Here is a 16,472-nt window from a genome sequence, read left to right on the forward strand (position 1 = left end):
AACTGATTATTTGAGCTACAGAGTGACTGACTTATAAGAGGTCTGTTAATCCTATAATGTGACATGAGTCTGGAAAACGTTCTTTTTAATTTATTGCCCCACTTTGAACCTCCAGTTTCGACTCAAAGTAAGTCGTACGTCACAACATGCTGCTCTCAGATTTACTACCACACCATTAAAATCACATTTATCCTGAACATCTGAACGGACGAACAAGGTCGGGATAGGCTCACGAACCTCCTGAGGCTTTATCGCTCAACCTGACAAAGCAGCTTTTGTTGCTGAATCTTTATCTTCTCATTAGCGTTGAGAAACAAATTCAAGTTGTAAATTATCACTTTAATGTGTCCCGGTGTGGACACCCAGGATCTTTCTGCATGTTCTCCCCGTGCAGCGTGGGTTCTCTCCGGGTTCTCCGGCTTCCTCTCATAGTCCAGAAACATGCTGAGGTTAATTGGTGATTCTAAATTGTCCGTAGGTGTGAATGTGAGTGTGCTTGGTTGTCTGTCTCTAAGTGTAGCCCTGTGATAGACTGGTTACCTGTCCAGGTGAACCTGCCTTCACCCTGAGTCAGCTGGGATAGACTCCAGCCCCCCATGACCCTAGTGAGGATTAAGGTGTAGAGATAATGGATGGATATCACTTTAAATCTGTTTCATTTCTGTGTTCCTGAACTCAAACACAAAAGCTCTTAACAGGCCACTAACTAAACTAACGTTTCAGCTTTGTCCCCCTAGAACATCATTACTGAAAGGCTTCTAAAAAATAATAAAGTCGACCTGATGACAAGACTTTGAAAAAGATTGTTCACTTCTGTTTATTTCTTTAATATCTGAGAGTACATTGAAGCATGTACAGATCATCACAGCTCATCTTACAGATGTTCAGACACTTCAGTAATGAGGCATTTTATTGTTTTTATTGTCGTAGGTCCTCCGACAGATTCCCTGAAATATATATTTATATACTATGTGAGCAGGTGCTCTTAAACTCTTGCAAGGCACCTCAGACTGCCAACAGTTTGTCAAACATCGTATAGGTCAGTTTGTTGGCACCAAGGCAAACATGTACTGTGCAAAAGTCCTCAGCAGCAGAAGAAAAAGAAGTTTCCCACAAAGTTAAAGCAAGCGACTGAGTGAAACAGCGACGGGTCGCTACATATTTCCACCATTTATGAATGCATAAGAATCTATAAAAGTCATTTCTTAATAATACGCAATAAAAACTCAGCATGTTTTTTTTTTTTCTTCTATATCTGCCAACGTTTGGCAAACCACATAAAAAGTATTCTATGACAGCACATAGGAGACAAATCTCAATGCAAACAAAGACCACAAAGTACATGACGAAGGGAGATAAGCGTTGCTTGTTTGCTCTTATCGAGCTTTCCATTGACTAATTTCACACCAGTGTTTACTCACAGAGAGAAAGAAGGAATGGCACCAGAAAGAAAAGAGAGAAACTGCTCTTAAAAACTGGGCCAGCAGGCCCATGTCTGTACTTTTTGCATTGCTGATGACTCTGGTCTGTTAATGGTGCAACAAGCAGCATTTTAAACTTCAATAATCATTTCTGTCACTCTGACATTTATTTACTTCTTTTACTTTCTAGCATCACTACAAACTCAGAAAGCTCCGGGCCTGTGTGTTCTGGGTGAACAGCGCCCCCCGATGGTTGTAGGGCTTCAAGCAGTTCATCAATTTTCCCTTGACTGTCAAACGCAGCTTAAAATGCTACATGAGGTCTGCTCGGTGATGGTGCTGTTCATGCTAGCTATACTCACAGTTCAGTCTTGTAATGAACTATTAATGCTCAAATGCTGCAGCACCGTTAAGACTGACAAACAGCTCTTGAGGTGAGGTTTGGCATCATTTGCATTCAACAGATTTTGAAATGGAATGAAGCAAGAGGTGATGCAGCTTTGGATGAATGGAGGAATGTAAAACAGGAGAGGAGGGTAGGAAGCGAGGAGGGAAGGTCAGTGTGTAAAAAGGCTTATCAGAGGTTCTGCTGGAGGAAGTGCAACAGCGTGATCTCATAATGCTCTCCAGACTCAGGACACCTGATGCTGTGGCGCTCGTTGGGATAAACCTGGAGAAACAGAAAACCAATGTGTTCAGTCACTGTGGCATACACAGGATGCAGTATTTCACATTTCATATCCTCTTGCTAATAATTCTGGAGGATTTTTTTCATGCTTTTGTCTTTAAGTTTGTGGAGAAAAAACATCAAGGGTTGTAGATTTATTTAATTGATTCATGTAAAATTATTAAACACAGTTTCCAAACATCTCCAAAGCTTTGAAGCCTAAGTCCACCACCCCAACAAGAACCAGAGCCACTTCAACAGGGAGTCATTTAAATCCTCTTTCCAAAGTCATCCTGATGCAGGTTTCATAATAAATTGTTCTTTTTTTTCAGCTCATAAAAACACCACCCAGCCAGACTCAGTCTCACATCTTTTTTACAGTCTTCACTAAAGCCAGTGCACCAGCGTAAACCGTCCTACCTGCAGGCTGTACGGCTTCCCTGCTCGGATGAGTTGAGACACCAGGAAGTTGGTGTGGAAAAAGTGCACATTCTCATCTAGAAATCCATGCAGGATCAGCAGTCTGTTGGGCCTGTGATGAGCACAAAAATCTGTGTGTATTTACTCATGATTACAGATATATTTGTAGCACTTATGCATCTAAATATTCCACCTGCAAAAAAAAAAAACTACCCGCTGCAGAATCTGTAGAAAGCCAGTAAGAGGCAGATAACACAAAGTGAGCATTGGAAGGCAAGCAACTGCAGCATAACCTCCTACACTATATATTATAGTAAACTTTTTATGGACACGGTGACTAAATGGAAGCAACACTACAACAAATGTGTTTTAATGTCGCAGCTCTCACTCATTGGGCAGTTTGTCGACATGCAGGGCGACAGAACAGGCTTCGTATCCCTTATGGTTCTTCTCAGGTGTGTCCAAATATCGCTCTGTGTAACCGGTGTCATAGGCCATCCACAGCGTCACCGGAGCTCCTGCAATGGCGACCTAATCAACAAACAAGGAGACAAACACTCTTTGTCATTTCAAACATATTCACGGTAAATCTAACAAAAAAAACAACTAAATGTTGGTGGTTTTGACCTTAAAGATGTCTGGCTTGTGTATGAGGCCCATGAGGGAGAGGAAGCCTCCGTACGACCAGCCGTGGATGGCAACACGACTCAGGTCCACAAACTTGTATTTGTCAGCTACATAGTGCAAACCCTCCACCTGGTCGTCAATCTCCACCTCACCCTGGATGGAGAAAAACAGATATTTCACTCAGCTGGCATGAACATCAAAGTTAAGAAGAGTGGCTGCTCCCTCTGAGTCTCTATAAATGTCTCACTCTCACTTCCTCTGACAGCCAATATGATTTTTACCATTTTGTCCTTCACAGCTCCTTCAAACTTGAGTCCTCGCTGACACGAGCCCCGACCATCAATAACCAGCACAGCGTAGCCCAGACACGCCAGTGTGCTCAACCGCAGGTACTTCACTCCTTTGTAGGAGTTATTCACTAACTGCACCTGGAAGAAAAACACAAGTTCATAATGTTACTCTGTGGTCATGCTGAATCCTTTTTATCTCCAATAACTAACCAAAAAAAGAAAGCATCTTGTACTTTCTCAGGCAAAGGTTCGATTCCTGCTGCAAGAATCTATTGTGGGTGGATGCCCTCCAGTAAAACACTGAACTCCTCACTCACGAGTTAAACTAAAGGACTGTACTGAGAAAAGAAGGCAGACAAAGCAAACAACTATCTTTTCAAAGTTTTCTTAACCCTCTGAATCCCAAATTGTTTCAGGGCCTTTTTTTGTTCGAGTCACATTTTATTTCACTGAGTGTTCACTTTTCACTGCAGCGTAAAAGTTCTGCACCTCCATAGAAAACAGAAACAGGACAACCAAGGCTAGAAGTAGAAAGAACTAAAACAAGCCCTCCATGAGGATTAAGCGGTGAAAGATGATAGATGGATGCTGGTCACAGCTCCAAGTCAAACATGGATTCTTGTTGGTACGAAGAAGCGCAGAATTTTTTGGTTTTCTACAGAAACTGGTTCCTGAAAACAGTTTATTTTAGTCTTTTTTTTAAAAAAAATTTTTAAACGAGACATGCAAATTTAAATGATTTTGATGAAATATCCCAATTTTTGCACAAATTTGGTTGTTTGTTGTAATGAAGTCAAATATTACACATTTTTAGTTTACTGACTGTCAGAAATGTGAAAATCCAAAGATTCTTTCTGTTCTTATAGTTTCTTGTTCTGATTAATTGTGTAATTCTCGTGATTTTTTAAAAATATCCTGTCAGCAGGTTTTGGTGTTCTGGGGGTTAATCAATAAAATATGCATTTGTAATCTCCCACAAAACCAGATAGTTAAAAAACACTTGAAGTGATGGATTTAGACAAACGGTTAAAAGTCACAGCGATGAATAGCTGCTGGAGTGTAGGTGACCAAGACACCCTTAACTTAACTTAACTTAACTTAACTTAACTTAAGACTCAATCCATATAAAGCTACACAACATCAATCTACTATAATTTTAAAGTGGTTTAAAGTAGAAGACATCGAACCTGAGGACCGCCATAAACAAAGACGACAGTGGGATGCTTCCTGCCCGGGACCAGGTTGTGTGGTTTGTACAACATGCCATACAGCTCAAAGCCTGACTTCCCTGTGAAGCTAAAGATCTCTGGAGGTGTGGAGTCAAAAGGGAAACCTGGAAACAAAAAACAGCACAAAAAATAAATTCTACATCATGTGCACAGCTAAGTTTACGTCTAAGACCTAAATAGTTTGTCTATCTTTACAGACAGTAAGAAACTAAAAGGCGCAGCAGCTAACTACTAGTTCAACTGTCAGTTTTTTTTAAAAATCGTTTGGTTTCTCGGAGAAGTCAGTACCAGAAGCTTCCATCATGCTCGCCCAGAACTGAGGCTCCTTGTGCAGCGGGTCGCCGTCTGAGTCGCTCAGCTTGTAGATGTGAACACAAGGTGGGCAGGTCAAGCTGCTGTAATGGCTAACGAACAGATCAAACGTCTGTGTGAAAGAAAAGAGAAATTCCAGGTTAAAAAGTGTCACCAACTGTTTAGAATTCTGTCAAAAACAGATTCAGGAAAACACTTGAATTCAGCAACACTGACTAAAAAGCTGTTGCCAATCCTGTATTTTTCTTTTAAGGGCACAAATGGATTGGTTTAATATTATATATAAACTCATTTCATCATATAAATATGTGAGAAATGTGGAAAGACAAAGTCTCTGACAGCATTTAAACTGCACGTGAACACTTCAAACACGTTTATAACAAACAAGAAGTGCAGCTGCATTGCAGTTGTGGTCAGACAGAAGACTCCATCAGAGGTCCACCAAACGAATATTGAATTAAAGGACTGCTGTTCCAGTAAACTGTTCTTTCTGCAAGACTGCAAAGTCAATCACAAGTTTAAGCTGCGAAACTCCGGGTTGTGGCACTAAAGTCCTTGTAATAAGCAAGAAATGCATCACTGCTGATACATGACTCATGAAATTTTCTGCTGCTGAAGGACCAAAAGGAAACCATGCCTTTAAATCTTATATTTACAAACTGAATTCTAAGCAAAAAGAAAAAAACAACACTGTTATGTGAACACACAGCAAGAAAATGTGAAGAAAGGTTAGTTTACCATGGAAAAGTGCAAAAGTTTTGAGTCATTACACAGCATCGGCTGATAAGCATGAGAGTGTGCTGGGATACCTGGCTCACAGAGCAGCTGTGGGAGAAGCCAGGTTTGGTGAGTCTGACGATTTCACCTGGTGAGTCGTAGCTCACGACGTAAAGGTGGTGCTCCAGAGGAGAGTCTTTGGTTCCCTGGAAGTAAACCAGTTTTGCTGCTTCATCCACCCAAATCTGAGGACTAGATGAACGCTGCACAAACACCAAAGAGAAAGAAATACTGTTGGTATGTTTTGTTTAAGCAGTTGGTTTCTGCCTTTGTTGAACTTCAGCTATTTGGTACTCAAACTGAGTAACTCTGCTCACATTAATGCACTATTCATTCTGAATGTAGCCACTACGCAGTGCATCTCAAGTGCAATTTACAACTCAGTGTACTCAGGAGTGGATCATTTGTGTAAATATTACAGTTACTATCAATAACTATAAATGCCAGCTAGCTTCAACAGATATATGGGCAGGACTAACCTTTGCACCATGATTGGCCAGCACCTCCCACTCCCCACTGGTCACCGTCACCTCCTCTTTGACCGGACACTTGAAATCATCTGATGACATTGGAGTGAGGAGGTCATGCAAGTGGATCAATTGAAACATTAGTCATCAAACTTAAGATAAAACAAAAATGAAAACTGAAACAGCAGAGACTGTGAAATGAATTTGAATAAAGTTAACAAACAGAATCCCACAGCACATACAGAGCTGCTAATGAAAGAAAACACTTTCAAAAACATGTTGAAAGTGACCCTTAAACAACCAGGCAATACATTTTATACAGTAAGATTGATTCAAGGAGTTGTTTGTTTTTTGACTTCATCCTTCAACAACAACTTCATAATGAATGTGTGACGTCAGCCTGGTGTTACCTTCAGAGTGTGTGAAGCCTTTGGCCCAGTGATAGCTGCCCCTCTGTAACACCGAGGTGATCTTATACAGGTGGCAGAAGCCTGTTTTGGACTCATTCACTGTGATGAAGGTGATCTCATCATCACTGGTCTGGATGAAAGGATGGAAGATGTCGTGGACCTGTAGAACAAACAAAGTGAAAATGTTTTTAAAAGTTGCATTAAGCAAAACTTCACATAAAATGAATAAAGTCGAAGTGCAGAAAAGGAGATCTGACCATGAACAACACATACATTACAGATATTTACTTAAATCTGTTTCTATGCTGCTTACACCAATCAGAAGCAATGAAATCTGACTCAGACATGAGTGGAAAACTGCACTGGGCTCTCTTGGCTTCAACATGAACTGGGTTCTAGAGAGATGTGGTGCTGGGCCTTACATTGATCCAGATATCGCTGGTCTCTTGATAGATGATGAAGGGCTGGACTGTGTCTCCGAGGGCCTCCAGGCTCTCCTGTCTGCTGGCTTCGTCTTGATGTGCAGGAATGAAGAGTGCAGGAGGCAGCAGGACTAACTGCAGATTCTGCTGCCGCCGGTCCATCATGACCACCCATGCACTGACACACAGACAGAGGACAAGTTGTGACGGGTGCAAACTTCAGCATGTGCTGCTTTTAAAGTCACACGTGTTGTGTTGTTAAGCCGCCTGGAGAAGAAACTTACTATCGACCATCTTTTGTCCATCCGGCTCTGGTGATGTACTCAGCGGTGGGAAACAGGCTGGTAAATGGCACAGGCAGCTCCTTTTCTTGTGTGCTGACAATCTGGGAGAGAAACAACATCAACCAGACCACAACAAAGAGCGTTTGAGCGTTGTGTTTACTGTGGGTGGACTAATACATCAGTAACATATTTGGAAGTACTGTGGCACTGAACAAGCACTCACTTTGCCAAGATTGTCTGTTCTGATTTCTGCTATTTTGAGAGTGATATCAGGATTCTTGCTGCCTGGAAATAAATGAAACTGAGTTATGTACCAAAATGTGAGCAGATTTAACGACCAGAGAGGGGAATGTGAGAGACAGCAGGGTGAAATTACTGCACCAAAAACCTAAACCCACACAGAGGCAGCAGGAAAAATAAATACATGTACACATATCGTATAGATGGTTTTTAAATAAACGTTCTTAACAGAGTTTTTCAGTGCCTTCATACCTGCGCGTGGATATCTGTAGACATCTGTCTTTCGTTCCTCCAGAGCTGGAGATGGGACGTGGATGATCTCCACCTCGGACTCATCCACCTCCTCGTACAGAATCTGCAGAGTCTTACCACCGTCTGGCTCTGAGCCAAAGACAAATGACAAAAAAGGATGCAGGGTGCCACGATGTTTTTGAAATCTTTGTCTTGGGAACAAACTACTCAGATACACTCACTGCTACTAATACGACTGTTCACCAAAGACTCCTGGTTCCATTTTTAAAAAATGTCTTATATGAATATTTTTTTAGGCCTTGCTCATCTTTACAATCTTATTCATAAACCATTTGAATGTAATAATCAATATCCTTCATAAAATAGTTTTTAAAGCTGACAACAACACACTCACTCACCTTCACGAGCAGCTGGACACCACCAGTATCCAGTGAAGCGATCAAATTCTTCCTGGGTGACAAAGGTAGCTACACCAGCAGATCTGGTATCCTCTTTTGGGTTATCAATACCTAAAATGAAAACATGCAAAGCAAATATGACAGATATCTGACAGACGTTCAGACGAGCAGGTCAGAGCATGAGAACGTGATTCAGTGCTCACCTTTATGGCAGAAGGTGAGCCTCCTCTCTTCTCCGGTCTCAATACTTGTCACCCAAATGTCATTGTTATTGATGAAGCCAATGAAGTTGGGGTCGCCGGGGCAGATCTTGGGGTCCATGCGTGTGCCTGAATTCTGGCTCTTAATCTCTATTGGATTCACTGGAGAAGTCTGAAGAAACACACAGAGCAGATGTAAAACATCTGAAGCCACAGCTGCTATTTCAACAACAGTGGTAAAGATGTGAAAAAGACAAACCCTCTACAAGTAAATGTACGACTGCAGAACCTCTTAGCACCAAAATAGATAACTGAGAATTAAAAAAAAAAAAAAAAACTGGCAAACCAAGCTTTCGAATAAACTAAGGGGTTTCTTTATGGGTTGACATGTTCTCCCACTTTTTAAGCTTAAATATGATAGTTTGAACAGTGCAATGGGATGAAGCTGAAGAAGTTGTCTTCAGAGGACAGTTACAAAAATCACAAAGCATCATAAGAATTATATGACATAAGGAACATATTTTAGTTGAAAAATTAACCTGTCAGCACTCTCCAGTGGCCACACCATGTAATAATCAAACACAGTCTCTAAAACAACTCAAGCATTGGTTTACTGTGTCTCTAATAGGCTGATATCAGTTCACAATAAGCAGGTATAGAATGGAGCCATCACTCAGGATACACTGGCCGACAGCAGAAATACAGGCAACAACTTCAGGCTGAAATGTTCATATTCCTACTGGGGATCTAAATAGAGGCCCAACAGTGCTTTAAAGAATAAAAAGAAGACTTCAGAAATCTCAGTCTTTAGCCAAGAATTGCTGAGACATTTCCAGTCACTCTTTGCAGGTCTGTAATAATCATTTGTTCCTGTGTGGATGTGAAACTCTTGCTCTACTGTCCTCTAACTCACAATGAAGCCGTTGTTTCCACCGTCACGGCAGTAGTACAGACTGCTGTTGGCCTGGAACAGGAAGAGGCCGCTGGGTCGGTGGTGATCATATGAGGTGATGCCAGACACCCCCAAACGCTTTCTCTCTCGCAGCAGCTCCTCCTCCCGAGAGAAGCCCCCGTGGTGAGGGCTGGCCTGAGGTCAGGGGTGACAGGAGGACACACAACGTGACAATGCTGGCCGACCGAAGTCAAGGTCAAAGAGAGCTTGTTCAGGGCATGGAAAACAAACAAATGGTAAGAAAACATTACCGTACTAAACTAAAGAGAGAGTCACCACGTGCCTGTAAACAAAACCTCTTTTCTCTCCTCAGCAGGAGCAAATTTTGTTTGTAAAATCAGCAACGCTCAGTGTAACAGCTGGATCGCAATGAGCATCAGTCTAATGGTCTCTTGGAATATTCTCTCGTGGCCCAAGTGGTTAATCGGTCTTTAAGAGGAAATTTACATCAGCAGTTAAAAGCTCCATTAAGGCATATGTCATTAAAAAAGGTTCACAACAAGTCTCTGAACAATTAAATAATCCTACCAGGGACATATCACACACATATCCAGGTCTAGATTTTTATTCAGGAGCAATTAAAGAAATTCCTTGTTTGTCTCATACTGGCCCTTTATGCAGCCTGTCAGTTCAGCCTCTGTCTGAAAGAGACCGTTTGAGCCCACTCTGTTCTGGTTGGTCAGCTTCCTGAAGCTGCCCCTTCGCCTGACAACTAAACTACACAGCAGCAGTGGGATTTTACTTCTTTCGTTTCTCATTTCTCCTGTTCGTAAATACATCTGAACGCGTTCAAACCAGAACGTAATCCAAGATTTGCAAATGGACACCAACAACACACGATCCTTCAGCCTAACATCCTCAGCAACAAAGTCCAAGGGACAGACAGCTGTTTGTAGGAATGCATGAATAATCTTTTTAGTGAGGCGAGGCTTTCACAGCAGGCTGGGCTTTTGATCTGCAGCGAATATTTCTACACAAGTTCTGTCATTTCGAAGTAGACTTCTCAGACCATAATGGTATAAAAGTGGCTGACAATCACAACAGTATGATGTGCTGTCTTTAAAAGATGTCTGGAAAAGATTCAATCATGTAAAAATGGTGGATTAAAGGAGAAGGGGCTAGAAATCATCCTCACCTGAAAGTGATCAAGCATCGGTTTCCATGACAAAACCAGCAGGGCGTCTTTGCGTATCTTCCTGGGAATGTCTGAGTAGAGTAACGCGTTCTCCCTGCTGGCGTAAGGCATTCCTAAGAGGACAGACACCACAGACAGAATCCGTCAGCCCAAGTAAAGTCCATTTATCATGTTGCAGATGAGCTTAGGTTCAACTAGGACTGAGAAGAGTAGCGCTGGTGTACAGAGGCTCCTTACAGAGGCCCTCCAGGACATGCAGCACAAACTCTGGCAATCACAGCCGGTGCTTTCGGTGGTGTTTTCGACTGGGATGTGATCATGTCATCTCTTGTCTAATGAGTGTGTTTACATGCACTTCAGTGGCCTGCTTATTGTGAGTTGCCTGCAGTAGCTTCTTTAAAGAGGGGCAAAGGAGTGAGAAAAACATGGTTCTGTAGCACAGCTGGATTTCTGCAGAAGAGCCTTGATGTCTTGGGCATGTATTATAGGATTAACTTTTCCAACAGGGTTTGTCCATGTAAGCATATGCATGACTTCAAATGTGGGTTGTAACAGAAGCAGATCACAGCTAAAATTAAGATGCATTTGTACGCTGACGAACATTTCTGGAAGCAGTCTGTTTAGGTTGTTCTGTATCTACACCAGAAAAAGCAAAAACTTCATCAACTGCGATATTATTATTATGACTATTATTGTTACACTAAGCTCTACGTGCAACCTGAACTTTTCTGAATGGCTGCTTTCGTATTCTGGTGAATTTCTGGCAGCGTTGTTTGTCAAAACTGGTTGTGCTTCCTGTTCTTCCTGCATGGTGGTTGAATTATATTGCAAAACAGTAGCCCAACCACAGATGTTTGCGAAACATGAAATATTTTGCGCTGAAAAATGCTGCCGATGACAGTAAATGATTAATTGTAGCACAACAATAGCACAAGTAGAGAAAGCAGGTCTGTACATGTGTGTAGTGTTGTCAGCTACACAGCATGAGCTAACCAAAGCTTGCCAATATCATCCACCACATGCTGCTGGTCACAGAGAAGCCAGAGCAGCAAAACCACTGCTAATTAGTCCAACTTATTAATTGTAAAATGAAGACTATATTTTTTACTTTGCAAATGGCTGAGAGATCAGAATATTAAATGCAACAATAGGTGTCATCCTGGCCTGACTGTTCATATCGTCAACAACCACGCTTTCATGGGTGCAGGTCGAGCAGACTTAATGTAGTTTATATGAACCCACTTGACACAGCCCTGAAAAAAAAAGGTACCAAACTCTCTAACTGCCTGATGCAGGGCAGCAAAAACAGCAACCATTTCACAGGATGTCTGTGCACGATAGCTGCAACTGAAAATAGGCAGAAAGATGTCCACAAAGCAAAAATGATGTTCCTGGTTGAGTTCCACATTTTCTCCAGCACACACTAGCTAGAGTCACTGCAGCTCTTTGGAAATGAAATGAGCTTGAAAGCAGATGCAGGCTGGCAACTCTGACTCACCAGCTGCATCCAGATTATTCACAGAAGCTTGCTACCTTTCAAAGTGACTGAAAGGCAGCCACTGAATCTGCAAGCCAACAAGTCAAGGCCTGCTCAAAGCAGCTATCTGAGCAGGGATTTATTCATTTCTGACAGCTCTTGTAGGAAATGACAGCACTTGGCACATCCTAATTTCAAACTCTGCCTGATATCACTGCGTCAGATCTCAGGTTTCAGTTGCCACTGCTCACCAAGGTAGTAGATGCGATGAGAGTGTGGACTGGCCTCGTCTTTCGGGACGAACTGGAAGTCGTGCGGCGCCTTGTTGATAACCACACCGGTGCTTTTGCGGCTGTTGTGGATGATCTTCCGCAGGCCATCCCATGTGTGCTTCTCCACCTGAAACTGAGTAGGATTCACGTCCTCCATCTCGACCACTTCTGTGCTGTCTGAAAGCTCATCCACGCCGGTCATTCCTGCCAGTGCCTCTCTCACGCTATTGACAGACACAAAGGCTGATCAGCTCAGATCAATCTACAGTCAATGACTATCACAAAGGAGCATATGCAAATACAACATCTTTGTTGAGGAGTATTTAACCGGTCTGTTGGACTTTTAATCATCTGCATGTGTCAAAGCTTAAAGTTAAGATTTAAATGTTATGTTAATTAGGATTTTTATCAATACAGTGGGGCTGCAGGATGTTTCGGTGGTTAGCACCGTTGCCTCGCAGCAAGAAGGTCGCGGGTGAGGACACCGCCTCCGGGTTCTCCAGCTTCCTCCCACATAGTCAAAAAACATCCGTACATCATCTATACACCGCCTAATCCTCACTACGGTCGCATGGGGCTGGACAACCAAGCACACTCACATTCACACCTACGGACAATTTAGAATCACCAATTAACCTCAACATGTTTCTGGACTGTGGGAGGAAGCCGGAGAACCTGGAGAGAACCCACGCTGCACGGGGAGAACATGGAGACTCCACACAGAAAGATCCCACCAGGATGCGAACCGGCGACCTTCTTGCTGCGAGGCAACGATGCTACCAACCGCACCACCTTGCAGCCCAGTCCAGAAACATGTTGAGGTTAATTGGTGATTCTAAATTGTCCGTAGGTGTGAATGTGAGTGTGCTTGGTTGTCTTTGTGTATAAGTATGTGTGTGAGTAAAGTCCAGCGTGATCAGCAGGAGCAACAGTCAACTACAATCTGTTGGAATAATAACTAATAATGACCAAGGTAATCATCTGCTACTCTTTAGCATCAACTTTAGCACTTAGCCTAAACCAACGCAGAGCCAAACGCAGCCTCATGACAAAGAGCTGTACAAACTAACTCATGTCAATATGAGATCAGATATATTTCACAACATTTTCTAAATCTTTCTGAGCGGTGACCACGATGGAAAAAACACTGATAATGCCAAAAAAAATAAACAATTGATCAAAATGAATGAAAATCTGAATGTTGTTGAGACAGCTTTGAGTTCAAACGTTGCCCTACCTTTCCTGGTGGTCTTCTGTTTTGTCTTCAATTTTCAGCCTCTTTACTCTGTGCATTAACTGTTCAACAACCCTGAACCAGACCTGACACCCTGTAAAATAGCAGGCACAGACAAAACAACTTAAAACAAAAAAAAAAAAGTTACAAATCCAAACCGTTTACAGCACAGCGATACCTGGTCTAACTCATAATCAAATGACTAACACACACGGTAAACAAGCGAAAAACTAGATCACACCCTAAGCTAAGCTCACATGCAATGAACAGTGAATCTGTTACTGAGGTTGCGGCCTCGTTCTTGGCAGACGTCTCTGTGCTGCTTCATGGTGGAGCTGCTGCTCCTCAGCTGACCACCACCGCCACACGTCCAGCTGACTGGTTCACATGTGGAGTCTGACTGAGTGTGACTCAGCTGACACGTCAACGTCGGTGTCACAACCGTGTCAAATTTGACATCGTTACTCCACATTTTACTGAAGGATGTTCTGCTGCCTGGGGCCTAATTGAAGAGCAAATTCCCAGTAAGTTCATTCCCAAAAACCCTCCAGCAGCATCCTTCACCTGGAATCACAGGAGACATTTTCCCATACGAGTCATAGCATGGCTTGGGCGAGTATCTATTCCATTAGTATCTTTGGTTGTGTTTGGATTTGTAAGACATTTTCGTCAATGTGATGAAATGCCTTGATTTTAGGGTGTATTAGACTTTTAAAAAATAATAAAATCACACATTCCCATATAGTTCTTCAAGTCAGTTTCCAAAAAAAAAGATGTATAATTACACAATCATGACAGAAAATGTCTGGAACGCCCAAGATAACCAGCAATCCATTATTCTTGACATGTCAGAGACTAAATTGATTTTTCCACAAGTAAATTATTTGTAAGAGAAAAAGCTTGGAGATGGAGTATTAACACAGCACAGTCTCAGTTTTAGGCTACAGTGATGCATGAAGGAGTGAAAGTGAAAATTTGAAAAATAATTTTTATGCTCACAAAGGCTTAAATTTCACTGAAAAAGACTGTTTGACAGGATGCATCTAACACTTGTCCTGCTGTGTGTGTCTGCTTTCTGTTTCTGTTTCGTCCTGTATTATATTAACTGTAAAACTCATGGTACACATTTAGACTCTGCTGGTTTGAAGTTTAAAGGCTGTTGTGTTACAGCTGATTTATGACCTTAATTACTTCTACTGACTATAGGTTTTTGATATTTTGTCATGAACTCACCATTAGAGAGCCCTTATGACACTTAATAGGATGCTGAGAATACTTAATGTTGTATTTTCGAGATTATTTTTAACTCCCATATCTATAGAGTGTTCCTCTTCGTTTGTACATTTTTTTGTACTCTGCTTTCTATATAAAGACAGTTTTGTTAAAAACAGCCCATCACCATTTGTGTTATGACTCATCTGCTGATGAAGCTAAAGGTCTAAATTACTAAAAGATGAACAGCAAACATCTGATCCAGTGTGTCCTGCCCATCAAACCTGACAACCCTTAATTACACATCAATTAAATGCCTCTTAGTGCTCTTCTGTACGTTGCAGGGAGCTAGCAGGTTAGCCACCCATTAGGCAGTAGCTAGCTAGCTAGCTAGCGAACCATAACAGCATATACAGATAACGTCAGAAACATGTCAAAACAGTAAAATATCCACTCGTCTTTAGCTTACACTCTCTGCCCAGAGACCTTGAATGTGTATCTCCTTATGTCGAACAACGGCGTGCGTGGAAAACGACGGTCAGAGTCGGAATAAATTACACAAGTTAACTAATTTCCAGAAAGCAGTTAGCTTAATGCTAATATGCTAACAACGCGGAAATAGATGTGAAATCAAACGTTAAAAAATTACCACCTTTAACCCGGAAATGATCAGTCAGGTCGGTCTCTGCCTGCTCCCAGAGACGGTTCTTTTTCCCCTTTTGTGGTAAACAGCAGAAATACCCAACTACACAAATGAAAGTTGTTAGAAAATATTAGAAATGCTTAAATATTTTTTTTCTGCACTGAAGTTCCTAAAAGCAGCGGAACAACGGCGGGGTTTTGGTTTGGACCCGTTTCCACCGGTCTGCCCCCAAAACAGGAACCTCCAGGGAACGTTCCCTGGATGTTTGCTCAGCTGAACTTTACAAGCAGCTCGAAATTAGTTGTCACCACAGCACACAAAACAGGAACCCTCAGGGAACATTTCCAGAATGTTATTATTATTATTTTTTTTTTTTACAAAAAAGTCACAATGTGCTGTAAACACAGCCAATGCTGGGTTCTGTCTCTTTGCTTTATGGCTGCGACTCATCATGATTTTCTTTATCAACTCATCTGACAGGTATTTTCTTAATTTTTTTTTTTTGTCTAAAAAGTCTTCATCACAGTCACATCTACAAATGGCTCCTTTTTTTCTAATCAGCAGTCAAAAGCTCATTTAATAAACAGACATAAAACAAAGAATACCAGCAAATCCTGATATTAGAAATCCTGTTAAAAAGAATGACAGAATGAATAATCGATGGTCAATGAATATGCTATTGCTTCGTCATTGCTCTGTTGTTTCAGCCCTTTTCTGCAGCACTTCCACAGAAACACGAGATGCAAATACACTGGAGATGAAGGACGAGCATTTTATCCTTAAAACATTTATTTTTGTAATAATTTGTCCTTTTTTTTTTTCTTTTTGCATAAGTGCAAAAAAATGCACCCAAAACAGCCACCTGAGGGAAGTCTACATCTTTAAATAAAAAAACAAGCAAAGTGTACATTTATAGTACAAAATTCTCTTTTTAAAAAATTGCACAGTTTGTGTATAATATATATATATTCATAATCTCCATTTTAAACAAACTTTAAAGGCTCAGAAAGTAAACAAAATTCACCAAATGAAAAATAAAAACATTTTTTCCCTATAATTTAAAGCTGAGGAAACTTGAGACCCTGTTTTCATTTGTGTCCACCATAAATATACATATTTATATGCAAGTCT

At 41.4% G+C, this 16,472-nt stretch overlaps 1 protein-coding gene across 2 annotated transcripts; it reads right to left on the minus strand.

Moving 5' to 3' along the window:
- Positions 1 to 792: 792 nt before the first annotated feature.
- Positions 793 to 15,334, minus strand: LOC103355525 (dipeptidyl peptidase 9-like). Of its 2 annotated transcripts, none has more exons than XM_008279359.1 (21): positions 15,185 to 15,334; positions 13,490 to 13,580; positions 12,232 to 12,476; positions 10,504 to 10,616; positions 9,330 to 9,503; positions 8,420 to 8,588; positions 8,217 to 8,327; positions 7,819 to 7,947; positions 7,550 to 7,611; positions 7,327 to 7,427; positions 7,043 to 7,220; positions 6,621 to 6,780; positions 6,223 to 6,302; positions 5,776 to 5,946; positions 4,943 to 5,078; positions 4,613 to 4,758; positions 3,417 to 3,563; positions 3,136 to 3,288; positions 2,897 to 3,039; positions 2,509 to 2,620; positions 793 to 2,091 (listed from the first exon to the last, which is right to left on the minus strand). In XM_008279359.1, the coding sequence occupies exons 2-21, from the start codon at positions 13,543 to 13,545 to the stop codon at positions 1,999 to 2,001; spliced, it is 2,679 nt and encodes an 892-aa protein (XP_008277581.1). In that variant the 5' UTR covers positions 13,546 to 13,580; positions 15,185 to 15,334; the 3' UTR covers positions 793 to 1,998. The 2 variants fall into 2 exon arrangements, with proteins under 2 accessions (XP_008277581.1, XP_008277580.1); XM_008279358.1 differs by having other exon boundaries at positions 15,168 to 15,334.
- Positions 15,335 to 16,472: the final 1,138 nt, after the last annotated feature.

Source organism: Stegastes partitus, unplaced genomic scaffold, assembly GCF_000690725.1.
Source record: "Stegastes partitus isolate 25-593 unplaced genomic scaffold, Stegastes_partitus-1.0.2 Scaffold157, whole genome shotgun sequence".
Taxonomy (NCBI): Eukaryota; Metazoa; Chordata; class Actinopteri; family Pomacentridae; genus Stegastes; species Stegastes partitus.